The sequence below is a fragment of the Lepisosteus platostomus genome, chromosome 8, assembly GCF_059453375.1.
Source record: "Lepisosteus platostomus isolate fLepPlt1 chromosome 8, fLepPlt1.hap1, whole genome shotgun sequence".
NCBI lineage: Eukaryota > Metazoa > Chordata > Actinopteri > Semionotiformes > Lepisosteidae > Lepisosteus > Lepisosteus platostomus.
The window spans coordinates 59,006,693-59,022,935 of NC_142618.1; the positions used below are offsets into that span (position 1 = coordinate 59,006,693).

The following is a 16,243-nucleotide window of genomic DNA, read 5'->3' on the forward strand; positions in this document are numbered from 1 at the left end:
GCTTCACATTTAAGAATGACTATGGTCACTTCACTATCACTTTCAGAATCTACAATATAAAGGATGAATTAGCTACTGAAATGTAACTTTTGGTATGGACCTCCAGGTTAAATGTAGTATGTTCAGGGTTTGAAACCGCTAGCGCCTGATCATACACAACTCACCCTTCACACTGTCCCTCTGATTTCTCTCTTCCCGATAGGTCAGCCAGTGGACCAGTGGACCAGTGGACCAGCTCCCCGCACGTCTCAGAAAAAAGCCTTGTTTTAATCGCAACAGAGAGGCATTTCAGAGCAACACTCACTCCCCATCAGCCCTAAGACTTTATTATGGATTGTAAACACAATCAAAATGCAACTTTTTACATCAGGAAGACAAAACACAGCTGCGACAACCTCGGAGTATGAAACTCAGATGTAGACCGCAGAGGCAAAAAACAACAAAAAAAAAACAAAAAACCTGATGACCCTTTCAGAAAGAGGCCAAACATGTAATATAGGTTAATGTGATTTTAAACATGTCCCTCCGTCTTCTGCATCCTTCTCTTTCCTTTCCAATAACCCGCATGTTAGAAGCTGGTGATACACACTTTCCACTCCTTACCGGAGTCAAATCCAGCCATGAACTGGTGCGATGCAGCAGGCAGAGTGGATTCTTGATTTAGAAACTAGACAGAATATGAATCTGAACCTCATCCATCTGAAAACGATTAGGAAGCATTACTACTGTGACGTGTTCCGACGGATACTGCGTCAAACGGTTGTTGGTTCCCAGTTGTCAAGTAAGTGCTTCGCTCTCGTCTCCCGTGCCGCAGAGCTCAGATGGCTTCGGTCTCGTGGCGAGCCAGGGCAGGGGGCAGAGTGACTCCACAGGGACCCTGGAAGTGGAACCTGCAACACAAAATTCAGAAGCAACACCCTCAAACACCGAAGGGCAACAGCTAGTCTGCGTTAGCGGTGAAGCTGTAGGGGGTTTCCGTACCGGGCAGTACACTCAGCAAAGAGCTCACACGTGCTGAACGTACTGTAACAATGGGCGTGCCTGTGTCGATACCAGCAGGTGGCAATAGTGAAAAGTGATCACTGTTTTTCCTTTAATAATAATAATGTAATGTTTCTTTATTAGCCCTACACAATTTCTTGCATTAGGAATTCGTCTTTTCACATACCCCAGCTTTTCTCCATGGAGACACAGACAGGGAGAGAGAAGCTGGGGGTCAGAGCGCAGGGTCAGCCATTGTACGGCGCCCCTGGAGCAGTTAGGGTGAAGGGCCTTGCTCAGGGGCCCAACGGAGTAGGATTCCTCTGCCGGCCGCGGGATTTGAACCGGCAACCTTCCAGTCACAGGCGCAGATCCTGAGCCACAGAGCCACCATTCCGCCCCTTTAAGCTTTTTTACATCTTCAAACAGCCTTACTCATTTGTCAACAGCCTGGATTGTTGAACGTATTTCTCGCCAAAACAAACACACATATGCAAGCCACGCATAAACAGGCCTTTGTAGTTTAAACCTCTACATGTTTTAACACACTCTATGTTATTAGATGAGGGAAAAATGACACTGCACTGAACATGTGAGCTGTAAACATGGAGATCTATAGAATTCATCAACCATTTCTTTTGTTGGAAAACCATACAAAATAAAAAATGCAATTGCATAGAAACTATGTGCTCTGTCAACTGTGCTTGTCAGCTGTACTCTGCATTGAAGAAAACAACTTTTTCCAGTGTGTTCATAGTTTTTCAGCATTTAAAACTACACTTCCACTAGCGATAGCTGTTAAAGCATTACGGAAATAACTCACTTTGCATTCAGAAATAAACACAAACAACCAGTTTCAAACAAGTAAGTGTCCCTATGATTTCTAAAATTGCAATTACCTTCTTTTAGGTGCCTAGTTCCTTGTTTCTTTTATGTGATTGAATTGAAATTCAAGTAATGGGAGAAAGAACTCATGTCCCCTGTAGTGCCAGAAAGCATATCCCTGCATACTCGATCGTGTGAGATGCTCAGATGGCTCCAGACTTCAGCACACAGCTTTATTCCTGAAACGGGTTAAGAGCTCAGCAGGTCTGACCATCGCAAGGCTCTGGCACCTGTTAAGGAAGTACAGTAAACACCGAGCGTAATGCTGGCTTAGATGACACTCGCTGCTCGGTATCACTGCGCACTTGGGCTACTTGGTCAGTAGAACTGGTGGGTCTTCTTTTCCAACTTGCTTCCTTTTGCTCTTTCGCGATTTTCGGACTTACGTGAACTGGGTGGTGGCGGGGGTGGTTGCGGTGTTGAACTCGGCCACGGGGACCCCCCTAGCAGCAACCTGGGGGGCAAACATGGCCGCAGGGTAGACGATCGACGAGGTGCCAACCTACGAGGCGAGGACGAGAGGGGCTGATTGAACGAGCAAGGCAGAGACAAGAACCTGTCCATGTGCTCAAACACTGCTTCAGGGCTGCCCGACGGAAAAGTGATTTCACAGTTACTGCAGTAGAAGAGCGCTGACTGTTGAAATCTTCGAGTCCCCTGATCCTCTAAGACACAGTGCTGGTAAGAGACAGTTACATCTCAATGCAATGCAGGGGAGGCATAAAGTCCACAGCCATGATACACAAAGAGAACACCCTCCAGTAACCTGGTCGTAAAAAATGATACTAACAATGGATTGCATGGTTATTTACTGAAGTCAGAAGTTTGTTGTTTAGAAATCCTTCCATGGCTACTCTAGCGTTAACAGCTGCTTGTTGTGCACTTACAGAGCACGGCCTTAACCCCGTGTCTTGTGAGCAAGCGATTGTCAGTCACGTTCAGACGTGCATCATGACTTAATATCAAAGGGGAGAAGCAAGCTATTCCGTGAAATAAGGATTTGGGATGTTTTGCTTTAAATAGAAAATGTTACCCCCTTTATTCTACTTGGAACAAGCGGCTCTTCAGTGGGATCTCAGGAGAAACGATGGTATTGTGTGCCTAACAAAATGTAAACATCCTACGTCGAGATTATTATTTTCGTCTCTCTCACCTTCTAGCAAATTTTCATTAGATCAAATTAAATTAAGAAAAAGTCCTATCTTAACTAAAGCCCAATGTCTTTTTTTTTTAAAAAAAAAACAACAACTCTTAACAATATCTGCATACAGGCAAAAAAAAAAAAATCCATCCAAAGAAAAAAAGCCCCTAAAGGAGCACAGAATGTTTTGTGTCGAGTTACTCGGTAAGGCTGTGTGACAACCATGAAACAGAAAGGGGGTCATTTACAGCCGCAGCAGTCCGAACCCCTGCGGCAGCTGCTCAGACCACTGCCCGGGCAGAGGGAAAACGCCGGAGTACTCGACGCCAAGATGTCACGCGTGTCTGCATGGCTGTTTTTCCCGTTTGTTCTTTTTTCCCCGTCCTCACGTTACGCGTCGATCAAGACGGGGGAAAGATGCTCGAAGCCCTGTATATACGCAGCGCAGAATGTGAAGCTCCACCCCCTGCCTCTCCAGATTTCCCAGAGCCCCGCACACTGGAGTGCTACGAGTTTTCCAGTTCGTGTGACGGTTATTACTTAACTTGGTAATAGCGACTGTGATTCGGTAAGAGAAAAACAGTACTCATCTCTACGGTCAAGTTAAAATAGTGCTGTTGGGGTCACATGAGCAGTGTCACTGCTGGGATTTGGATCTTTATCTTTGTTGGACTCGGGTCACTGCCTTCACAATACAATGCACTACGTAACACAATGGGTATCGACAGTGCATTCATTCCATTTCCTCTTTCCAGTTAATTTGGATTAAGCCCATCATTAATACAATTATTATGCAGAAATTGAAAGCAAAATACCCTTGCTTATGAGACCAAATCATTATATTTTAATGAAAACTGCACAAAATAAAATTGATTTTCAACAACATTATCTTTCCATTGGCAGAATCCTGATATAATAGGATGAATGGGTAAATACTATCCAACTAAACAGCAGGATGAAAGCTTCTTTAGAAATAAAGACAGAAATGTCTTTCTGTATAAGCCTGGCCAGTGAGGCAATGGACACATCACAGAACTGTCTCAAAAAAAGATGTTTTAAGAAACAAAAATAATCAGCCACATCTTTCTAAGCCTAATATCTAGGAAGATATGTACCACCAGTGTTAAGGGGATTACAGCTGGCCTCTTCAGTATGTTAATGCTGTATGTCCTGAAGCACTGATTTAGAGCTGTTCAATAGCTGCCCAAGAGCAGCTATCAATGAGCAGATCTCATGAATAAAACCTAATTCAGCCTGACGTGAATGCCATTGGGTTTCCTCTGCAAAACACAAAATGGCAAAATCTAAAAAGCTCAGAACAAGCAGCACACAACTCAAGACAAAAAACGCACACAAAATATTTGCAAGTACTAGAAAATGTAATATCGTACTGTGTTCATCATTGGAGGGGCTGTGCACCACACAAAGAAGATACGAGCTCTTACAGTTATCTCTTTTGCTTATGTGCCCATTGTTCGAAAAAAGGTTTGTCCACATCTTTTTACTTACCACCAAACAAAGGTCACAGATTTCTAGCTCTTTTTCGACCTGCGTTAAGATGTCAGAATCCAGAGTTTCTCCGAACCACACCACATGCGGGCGAAGGAGTCCATTACAGCCGTGCTCCACACACCTGCAGACCAGAGAGTGCCAAGCGAGTGAAACGGGAGCTGGGTTGAAAAACTTCACCGCAGAATTCAGCCTCAAGCTGAACCGGACTACCTCTCTAAAGCTCAAGAGACATCAGGACAATCACAAAGAATGGATTGTGTGTGGCCAACCAACCCAGGCAAAGAACTGAAATAGTAACAGCAGGGATGAATGTTAATGAAATCAACATAAAAAAACAGACAAAAATGACGATTTGTTTCCGTCTCGCAATAGATTTGCTTTACAGGTGGATAGACTGATTCATAGACCCCTATGTCAAGCCAACAGCCCGTTAATAACCCCCAGCTCTTAACAAAAATACTGCATTGAACCTAAAACATAATGGGAAGGTTCTGCAAAACCAGGATAGAGCAGACACTGCACAATCACAGCAACACCCAAACTCACCAGTGCTGTCGGCGGTTGGAACAGCATTTTGCACTTGTTTTTTAAAATATATTTCAACTTTGTCCTTTTAATTGCTTATACAAAGTAAACTTTGAACCCAACAAATTGAGGCAGCGGCTGTAAAATAATCCATTGTCCCTTTCCTTCAAAAACCGGTCATTATCCACTGGTAAGGAGGAGAGAAGTCAAAACATAAGACGCAGAAAGAACTGGCATCATCCATTCTGTGTAGTTTCCTAATTGCAAACATAAAATATCAGCTTGGCTAACAATAGGTAAGTGCACAGAATTATTATTGGTATTACTGCATTCCTTGTTTTGATACCAGGGTATTTTCGTAGAAACAAGGTTGAGTAAGACTATACCAATATCCCATTCTGTTGCTGCCATCTTGTGGCAGAACCATATTCACAACTGCCAAACACATCACATACCGTATTCCGAAACATACTTATATAGCAGTTATCCATCTGGAGGATTTCACTTCATGCACCACTGGACTGCAGCACCATTATCTTGAGTGATGTGAGGCAGCTACTCCGAATCAGGTGGAGGAGAGAGAAACTTCTTCACCTGCTCCATTAAGGGGGACTTTTATAAAGGCCTAACGGTACAAACCTTTGCCCTGGATTAACACCCCTAGTCTTACAAATGATGCCCGGGAATTTTGTTGTACTGGAAAGACCTGGGTTCAATTTCCCAAATGTGGAACAGGGCCTTCTACAGCAAGCATAGTGTCTCCACGTCACCAAATTGTTTGCAAATCTGGGTATACAGGCAAGAGCGCCACCTACTGGTTTTCTCAAATGCCGTCTGTTACATTTCTTGTTTTGCACTTACATGTGAGAAACAGCCATTAAAAAAAACTTACAACAATTACTGGTTTTGCAAAATTATTGCATTATATAAAAATGTTTTCACTGAAATTTGAACACAACAGATCCCTAAGGGAATAAATTCCCTCTTCTTTATCACCCTTAAAATTGAATATTGATATCTATTAATATAAAGTTTACAAACTACATCGAGTTATTTCATGGTCATTATACCAGGTCTGAGTTTGTATGAATAAAAAATCCATTGTACATAATTTTATTAGATCTATATGAACAAATTCAGCGCAATATGGCACTCAGAAAAATGGTGATTAAAGATAACAAAAAGTAATCTGTTAAATCCCACCTTGGTAAGTCTTCAACTGGTATCTTAGCATCTGCTGTATCTGGGTCTGGAGCACTGTAAAAAAAGAGAAAGAATTCAAAAAACATATATTACAGGAGCATCAGATACATTTCTGATGCAGGAAATTCTGAAAACAAAACTTACTGGCACTCCACTTGAAAAAAAATCAATCTATATGAGGGATCAATCCATCGCAAATATCACATTTTAACATTCTGTGAAAGCTTAGCTTAGAAAGAATCAATCACTGATCCGTCCATTTCAAACCACAATAAAAGTAAAATGTACACAGTAACTTGTAAAAACTCCAATGTACATCACAAAATAGACAAAAAGCAAAAAAGAAATTTCCAGTTCTGAGATTCAGACCAAGGCAACAAGACCTCCGGTGACGTGATCCAGCCCTATTACACTGTGAAGCAGCAGGCTTTCATCCGATAGAAATATTGTTCTTGACTTAGAGAGGGTTTTGCTGACCAACACTACTTAGTTTTCTCTGCATGCAGATCACGTTGGAACAATTTCTGCAGTGAAATGTCTGCTGCTCAACCTGTACTCATTCGCTCGTACATCACATTACATTACTCATTACAGAGACTGGCGAGCGTGACGGGGCCAGCTCCTGCTCTCGCCCGTGACGAGACCAGGGGTTTGAAACAACTTGGCGACTTAGAATGTTTTCACAAAGGTCATGATTTTGTGCTTACTGCGAAATTTGCAAACTACTGGTTTAATAACTGGTCTGAGAAACTGGAACAGCAGTTCCCTTTTAATTATTCATACCGCTGCAAAATAATGTCTATTATCCATGGTATAAATATTGCACATGTGTTACTTTTGTTCTTTTCTTCCAAAACACTGAAGGCTCACATTTATACCATATATTTTTTTCTAAAAAGGTACATCATTCTGCTGTCTAAAAATCATATTTGAAGAAAAGAAAGGGGAAAACGGACAATTCTAATGGAAAAGTCTGACTTCTGGTTACTTTTACTGATTTCTCTTGAGGCTGTACATGTGCTGTAGTACATCAGTTGCACTTCCCCAAAACCCTCCTACAGGAAACAGAACAATCATCACTCATCACTGCAACCTGGAAAATGCCTACATCGGCCAGCAGAGGGAGCCCACCTCACACTTCATGATAACTGGACACAGAAGCAAATTTCTTACCCTTTCCCTTCCAAGGCAGGGCATATTGGACTGCTGTGATTCTCTGCTACATTCCCACAATTGATGCACCTGGTTTTGAACAAACTTCCTAAAAATAAAGGCATGATGAGACATTTATCTTTCCTGTCATTTGTGAACGAGAAAAAAATACTGCATGTTAAAATTAAATATCGAGGCTTTTTCAGTCCTAATAGAATCTCACTAGAAACAGAAAAGCACAGAACAGTGATGTCTAAAACCACGTAAAAGAGCTTCATGCTTCATACATATCAGCACATGAATGAAGGATCATATATTATTATATATACAGTTGCAAGAAAGTTTGTGAACCCTTTGGAATTGCCTGGATTTCTGCATTAATTACTCAAAAATGTGGTCTGGTCTTCAACCAAGTCACAATAATAAACAAACACAATCTGCTTAAACAAATAACACACAAACAATTGTACTTCTTCTTGTCAATATTGAACACATTGTTTAAACATTCACAGTCCAGGCTGGAAAAAGTATGTGAACCTCTAGGCTAATGACTTCTCCATAGCTAATTGGAGTCGGGTGTTCCAATCAATGAGATGAGATGAGACTGGAGGTGTGGGTTGGAGGTGCCCTGTCCTATAAAAAAGGCACACAAAGGCTGGTTACTGACAGAGTCTGCTCTTCTCAAGAAAGAGCTGTTCCTGTGAACCACGGCCCGGTCAGCCGTGATCGGAGGACCTTAGAGGAAGAATTGGAGAGATGCATACAGCTGGAAAAGGCTACAAAAGCATTTTGTACACACAAAATCACACATTAAGTCACCTCCCTTTTTAGATTTCACAAGGTCTCCTTTCATTATATTCATAAATTTCATTATATTAATAAATTAATCAAATGTTTAAATGGTGTTGATAATTAATATACACAATTTCACAAAGATGTGCTTCGTCTGTAGTCTTCAATGCTCATAAAACACATATTGTGAAGAAATTGAATGTTTTTTCCCAGTTTAAATTATTTTATTCACTTCAATTCAAAGTATTTTATTAACTTCAAAGTGTTTCAGTCAACTTAAATTTTAATTATGAATTGTTTTGTTTGAGAATACTCTCGATATGAAAAATAACTTCCATTTAGTCAGCAACCCAGGGACATGACCATTTCTAATATTACTTATGTTTTTACCATTTTTAATATTACTTAACAACCTAGCTAAGCAACTGAATATCACAGCAAACCAGTGACACTACCATTGTGTAATACAACATTTTTTACCATTCTCAAAATTACTCATGTTTCAGTATTGTGTATAACTTCAGTGGGACCCCTCTTACAGTGTGTGTAAAGCGCTGTGCAATCTTTTGGGCTGAGAAGCGCTACGGAAATGCGAGACCCACAGATGCAGTGCTTGCTATTAACGTATCTGCTACGAAACCAAAATTCTGCTCCATTTCGTATTCAGTGTACTTCGTGACATATCGAAACAGTAATAAAGAAATAAATAGTCTGCATCACAGCACATCTGAAAATGACTAAGTATAGTACTTAACATGGGGAAGTACTTCCACTTAATATATGGCCATCCTGGCCAAATTTCCCCATCGGCTTTTATCAATCATGGCCTCCTAACAATCCCCCTCTGTGAATTGGCTTCATTACTCTACTCTCCTCCCCACTGAGAGCTGGTGTGTGGGGAGCGTTCTGGCGCACTATGGCTGCCATCGCATCATCCAGGTGGGGCTGCACACTGGCGATGGTGGAGGGGAGTCCCCATTACCTGTAAAGCGCTTTGAGTGGAGTGTCCAGAAAAGCGCTATATAAGTGTAAGCAATTATAAATTATTATTATATATACTCATTAATTCTACTACTAATTCTAAAATGTCATGCATTCACTGCACTACTGCTCACAGAAGATCTAAAATGATGAGACACTAGCATGTATCGGGGGGCACAGGTCATTGCACTGTGACATCACTGCCCAGTGGCGAGGGGCAGGGCCCTTTGGCCTAGCGCCTTTAACGCTTGCCTGGGCTGCGCAGGAGGGATACTCGGCGGCTCCTTCGGCCGGCAGGCGAATCCCGGAGACAGACCCGCCGCCAAAACGCCGGCGCTTTTGAAGGAAAGGAGGCGCAATTACCGTGGATTTCCAAGACGTGCCTGGAGCCGGCCCGCTTGTGCAGCTCATCGATGTTCTGCGTGATGACGATGACGGAGCGGCCCTGCTTGCTGAGCCGCGCCTCGCACTCGGCGATGGCCAGGTGGGCCGGGTTGGGCTCCTTGGTCAGCATCACCTCCCGGCGGTAGTGGTAAAACTCCCACACTCGAGAGGGGTTTCTCGAGAAGGCCTCCGGCGTCGCTAAATCCTAATCGCCGAGGAAACACGGAACGTGAGACAACATTTTTATGTGATCGGAAAGTGACGTTTTAATTTGAAATTCAGTAACTGACCGGGAAAATACAGGGGCCTCATACCGGAATATTACACAGAGCGGTTTGCCTTTGTAAAGAAAGCATTCTACTCAATTCGTCATGAAATAGATAGATAAGACCTTATTGATCCCGAAGGGAATTTGATGTGTTACAGCAGTCCAGCCCAAGACAAGCAAAAAAAACAGACATCAGGATAGACGAAAAATTAGAATACGTACAGTAATACAAAATAAATATAAAATAAATAAATAAAAATAAATACATGTGTGTGTGTGCAAAATATGATCATATTCACTGTAAAAACAATAAAAATAAATAAAATAATAAAATATTACTAAATATTAAATTATACAGCAGCCTCTAAATGTATTTATAACTCTCAGGAAGTGAGCAAAGAATTGAATTTAAAGAAAACGCAAGATTGCATTGAGTTTTTTTTTTTACATACAAAACATAGAACTTCATAACTGTTTTAAACAGAGCACTGAGTATATTAATGGCATAGGGCAAAAAATAATATATTAAATACACAAATACAAAAAAACTTCATCTTATCGCAGTGAGCCATGAATGCTACAAATCAAATCCTCTAATGTTTATTAGTCATTTGGTGGTTCGTCAAGTTCGTCAAACAACAACTAATTGACTACCAAGTCAAAAGCAGACCAAACAACGTAGCTGGGTAAAACATAAATTGAGTTTTTGCAACACTTAATTAGCACAGAAAGGCAAGACAAGCACAGAAAATGGATATTCCTAAATCCAAATTTAATCAGGAGATTTTAACCAAAAGTGGTGCTTTCTATAAGGAATCTCAAGGTTGTAGTCATGACACCAAAACGCAGCCTGCATCAACCTGCATGACCGAATGGCTAAGAGAGCACAGAAGTCAGAGTTGTGTTTTTGGGGCCACCTCAGCCTTAAGCAGAACATTTTGTGTTCTGGAGCTGAAGTAAACAGATCACAATTACAGCTGCTGCAAACCAAGTACAGGCACTGGAAAGGTTTGGCAAGGAGGAATGGTTGAATCTCCGACCAGAGGATGGCCAAGAACAAGAAGTTCTAATAAACTATTAAAATGACTTAAGGAAGCACCTGCTCAAATTTATCAAAGTCAAAGGAGGGTCAACAAAGTACTGTCTGAGGCCATATCAGTTAAACACAATGCATTTAGAAATGTTGCTATTCTAAACAGATCTTCTATTTAGACACACAATACTGAATGTCATACAGGTCTTTAGTTTCTGACCTACATCTATCAAGAAGTACTCAACGAACATTTGCAATTTCATGTGAAATTAACCTGTAATCGCCACTTACCAAGGGTATGAATACATCTGGAGGCCACTGTAAATGCACTGATCATTCCTTGATTATTCTCTTTGGAGACAGAAACGTTGGCTTTTTTTAATCAGTCAAAACCAACTATATCGTTTTTTTTTTATCAAATATAATCGCTGCAAAAATTTGTGATGGATAATTTGGAACTGTCCACGTCGATTGATTCCTTTTGAGTGGAACAACCAGAGTCAACAGTTATTCACGCACAAGCAGAAGAACAAAAAGCCTCAGCACTGTGACCAGGCACTGCTGTGTCCTACCTGCGCCTGCCACCGCCTCCAGTATCCTCCAGCGCCCCTGAAAGTAGGGACCCCACTTTCTGCACTGACCCCTGCACCCGTAATAATTGCTATGTGCTTGGCTTTGGAAAACACCTGTCGGAATTCAGCCATATCTGCAGACAAAAGCAATACCGTAATTAAAAAAGAAAACATTTAATCCACAAGCAGTACAATTTTGATTGTTTGCAGGCTGATTAAGTCTTAACAACAGCTGTAAAGACGTTTTAGCTGCTACATGTCTCACAAATATAGGTCAATAACTAAAATATAAAACTACAATTTATCAGCCTTATGTAACACTGTGGTCTGTTTCTTTTTTTAAAAACCAATCATTTTTTTTTGATTCCCTGCTAGAAATAAAAAAAGATCAGTTGAACTGGATGACATCAGTTTCACACCATTACTGCAACCCTGGGAACTAGCACTTAGATGTTTTCTAAGATTTATGACAGTTTAAAAAATGCATTTTACACCTCCTTATTGCACAGTATTTTTACAACTAAGTAGTACTTACAATACCCTCAGCTACTGCATCCTGACCACTGTAAGCCAACAGAAGGATGGGTAATTACTGAAGGTCTGGAATTTGGCAGCACTAGTATAGTGTTAAGCTCTGTTACAGTAATGGAACCAGACTGTCCACAAGAACAATCATTATAGCTGACAAAGAGCTCTTTATAGTAGGGGAGCAGGGAACAGCAGCAGATGGCTTTGCAAAATTCTGTGCTTTTACTGGTTATCTAGTTTATGTGACAAATGTGGAGGGGAAAAAGGAACTTGGTCTTGTTTAATTATTTTATAATGAACAAGAAATTCCAACATAAATTCCTTTACACATTAATATTCTTTTGAGTTGAGCACTCGTGTGTATTTATGTTTGGTACCAATGAAGTAACAGGCCAAACCCATTCTTAGATTCCCTTTCCAATTATAGAAAAGACTACATGTCAGGGCCACAGCCACCTAGAATATAATCCCAAAGAATTAGGTCAAAAGTGACCTATCATCCAGATGGGACACCAGTTCATCGCAGGGTGCGCGCGCACACACACACACACACACACACACACACACACACACACACACACACACACACACACACAGCTTATGCTTACAAATGCTTAAAAAGATTAAACATTACACCCTTACTTCTCATGTATTAGTTGAATGATGAAAGAAAAAAAACATTTGAGTGTTTTTTGTGAGGAAATACAAAATGTGTTTATTACTTATTTACATTGTACCTAATGAGTTTATTTTTTAATCTCTTTTGTCAGCTAAAGAGCTAACTATATATTTCTATAAGAACAAGATAAACCTAAATTGAAGAACTATACAAAACACTATCGCAGTGATTAAACAATATCCCCAATTATCCCATTTCCATCAATAACTTAATTTTTTCATTAGGTCAAACTTCTCAAACAAGCTTTCAAAGTAGTTTGAGAATGTCTATGTGCCCAACAAAAAGAGGGAAAATGGTAAGACTTTAAACTAGACAAATTCCTACTGCGTGACTTGGGGTCCAATCAACATTTCACTGCAGAACTTATGCTTTACAAAAAAACAAGTCTTTTTCCTTCCAATTAATTTTTTGAATATTCTAGTTTTGAAAAAGAACACTGTTCAGAACAAATAATAATAACACCCTTCATTCATTTATGTCTATAAACTACTCATGCAGAATGTAACAAGAAATAATTTTACTTTTGATTTGTCTTGACTAAGGTCTTGAATGGTGTGGCACATTAAAGCCTTCTTCGATCTAGCTCTTACCAACATCTGAATGTGGTCTAAATATTTTTAAAACACAAAATGCCTTTTCCATATGCACAGCTTCAAGTCCACTCCAACAGACAAGACTGCACAAAAACGGTCAGTATAAAAAAAACTGCCTTTTTTAAGAGGTGCAGCCCCTGAGACCTACCTGAACTAGGGCGGGCCATGTCTGTGAAGCACCTCTGTCTCGCTAGAGAGTCTTGTGTTCCGCCACACACGTGAGAAACCAGTCTCCTTGCAGTAGAGCGGAAAAGAATCATTAGGATCTGTGTTTCACAGCTCTGGAAAAAAAAAATAAAGAGACAGGGGAAATAATAATCAAAATCTCACCGCTTATGCACCTCTGTCCAGGGCTGGCTTAACTCGCACACCTAGAAACAGGTGCTTGAGCTGACCGAGTGGAAAATAAAGAATACTTCCTGTTCTGCAATCAGAAATCTGCTAGAGGAATGTCATTCATGTGTACAGGTAGATGGGGATAGAGATATCATCAAGCATTTCTTCACAGTTGCCAAGTTCCTTCCAAGGGACATTTAAAAAAAAATAAGGAAGGTTACAAAGGAGAGAAGACCACTCGGCCCATCTGGTAGTCAGTGGCTGATCTCACCCCGCTGTTTCTTGGAAGGAAACAGGTTATCAGCTTCAGCTACTTTGATCAGTCGCTGTTCCACTCAACCCTATAAAGATAAAGTATTTAAGTTGTGTCTTCTGTTCTCAGTTTTAAATGCACGTTTTTCAGTTGGTTTTCAGTTGGTTCGTGTCTCATTGTTGATTCTGTAGAGTTACTGGATTGTCAGTGTCCCTGAGGACTTTGAAAAGTTAGAACATTTGGATCAGTAATTTTCCAAGTAATACATTTTAGTAATCCATCAAAGGGCATTTCTGTACAAGGGGTCAAGAAAAACAAACACTTTAGCAAACTTTGGGATGCTCCTTCTCTGTACAGCACCAGACACTTGGGGTAGTGTCCTTTTTTTCTGCAGTTTATACTTTCAAGGAATGGCTTGAAAGAAGTCAGGAGTCAACTTCAGTAGGTATATTAATGCATCACTCCTTTGAGAAATTTGGTACTGAGAGACCTATGACATATTAGTCATCATCCTGGAATATATCATGTCCAGTGTAGAGGAAAAAGGCTGCTATTTACTTAACTGAGTCAGTACTGCATCTTGACTGTATGTGAAAGGAAGTACAATTAATTAAATGGATAAAATAATTTCAGAACATTGAGGTGCTACACAAAAAAGCTACCATTCGTCAATTTGTTCCCTTCGACAATTTAAAACTCATAGCTTTTATCATCATTTAAAAGTAACTTTGCTGTCTCTCTAGCATTTGCATCTGCAGTTTTGTTTATCACCTCATGCCTTTACGTGCGTGTTTGTGAAGGCGCTGTCTGAAGGGCAGAGGACGAGTAACGTGCTCTTATCTTAACTTTAATTCACTTGTCCTATTTCTTAGTGTGGTTCTCCGACACTATGCAACCCTGACCAATACAGCAATCCACACAGACTCAAGAATCGCAACTATTTCAAAGGGGATATCCTAACACTTTTAAAAAAAACATTTTACACAATGCAAAGCAAGCGCACTGCACCGATTATTTTTCACTCCGACAGAGTCGAAGTTTCAGCTGCTACTCGAGTCAAAGACAAAAACTTCCGGGTTCTAAAACAAAACCCAACGTGCTTCATGCACCGTGGCACGACCTACCCCGCCTTCCCCTCTCCGTGCTCTCAGAAACACTGTTTTCCTGCTTCCTACTTCGACACAGTAAGAAAGCAAGTCCTGTGGATAAAGTGCAGATCGCCCTGCCCCACGCTAGAGCCGGAGTGATAGTTTAACACCAAGGAAACGTTGGCATCATGATGTATTAAGTTATTCGCACGACATTATTAGCACATTATCTCGCCCTCCACTGCATGCGCCGTACTCAGGATTTAAAACAAGATTGCGAAGATGTAAACGCTTAAACCTACAGTACTAAATGCATGCCATTTATGCATCTACTAAGCTTTTTTTCCTTAGCGACAACAGTATTTATCTCCCCCTCCCGCGTTACGGCGACGGTCCATTAAACTTCAATCGCTGCCCAACCCACCATCACCTTTACCCACCTTCGGCTGCGCAGACTACGACAAGTGTTTACAAACAGAGGCGCGGAGTGGTGCCGTAAAGGTCTGTCGTGAAATACTGTACGAGCTCCTGGTCTCTTCGGTCGACAAGGACAGGAAAACTGCAGCTCAGAATGAAAAACTAGATGAGCTCGTCCGAGGCGGAGCCCTCTGCTGGACACGGTTTTGTCGACCCGCGCAACGTGGGGAACGTCACGTTCCTCGGTTTCTAGTGTACTTTGCGCACGGAGAGATGTGGATTTTAGCTTTCAGGTCACCGCAGATCAAACCCTGCTAGGTAATGCAAGAGCAACAGGGGGATTTCTGTGAATTCAGCAGGTTCGACATCCGTTATCCAAATATCTCCCGGCTGTTTTCTATAAGCTTTTACAGCCAGTATCCAGGATGCAAAAAAAAAAAAAGAGAATCTAAGTCCGTTTCATTGAAATGAAGCTGGATGTGGTCCACAAAATAACCCACAATCACTTTAAACGTCTTTGGGATCCCGAACTTGTCAGATGAGAAACTTTCTTATATAAATCTAAAAGCTCAGACACAACCTAAAAGCTACAAATCAATATACAATATGTTGGGTTTTTTTTTCTTAACAACACTCAAATCCCTTTTTAAAAAAGTGTTTATGCAAATAAAATTAACTATTGTAATCACTGTAACACAATTTTAATAGGCTGCATTGTGTAAAAAGGGAACCAATTCTCATACCCCTTCCAGACACGTACAGAAAATGATTAAGTGTAAAAGAAAATATTTCTCACCACACAAACATTTACAGTGAAATCGGGCTAAGCGATTACAGAGCATTCTAAATAAAGAATGCTTGCAGTAACACACCATCTCCATCTCTTAAACAATAAACTAACAATACTCATAAGGCCATAT

General features: G+C 40.8%; 1 protein-coding gene across 5 annotated transcripts; it reads right to left on the bottom strand.

Annotated features, from left to right (window-relative positions):
• Positions 1-304: 304 nt before the first annotated feature.
• sirt5 (sirtuin 5) lies at positions 305-15,502 on the bottom strand. 5 transcript variants are annotated; one of them, XM_088644093.1, is made up of 9 exons: positions 15,347-15,502; positions 13,378-13,510; positions 11,430-11,563; positions 9,536-9,761; positions 7,421-7,508; positions 6,248-6,301; positions 4,517-4,640; positions 2,253-2,368; positions 305-890 (listed from the first exon to the last, which is right to left on the bottom strand). In XM_088644093.1, the coding sequence occupies exons 2-9, from the start codon at positions 13,487-13,489 to the stop codon at positions 818-820; spliced, it is 927 nt and encodes a 308-aa protein (XP_088500219.1). In that variant the 5' UTR covers positions 13,490-13,510; positions 15,347-15,502; the 3' UTR covers positions 305-817. The 5 variants fall into 5 exon arrangements, with proteins under 5 accessions (XP_088500219.1, XP_088500218.1, XP_088500220.1 ...); XM_088644092.1 differs by having other exon boundaries at positions 13,378-13,495; positions 15,331-15,481; XM_088644094.1 differs by lacking the exon at positions 15,347-15,502 and adding an exon at positions 13,837-14,436.
• Positions 15,503-16,243: the final 741 nt, after the last annotated feature.

Bases quoted from the DNA above. Each gene is read 5' to 3' on its own strand.
- sirt5 (XM_088644092.1), bottom strand. The intron at 7,509-9,535 runs GTAATTGCGCCT...CTTTATTTTTAG, and splicing joins GCACGTCTTGGAAATCCACG to GAAGTTTGTTCAAAACCAGG. The intron at 6,302-7,420 runs GTAAGAAATTTG...CTTTTTTTACAG, and splicing joins CCTGCCTTGGAAGGGAAAGG to TGCTCCAGACCCAGATACAG.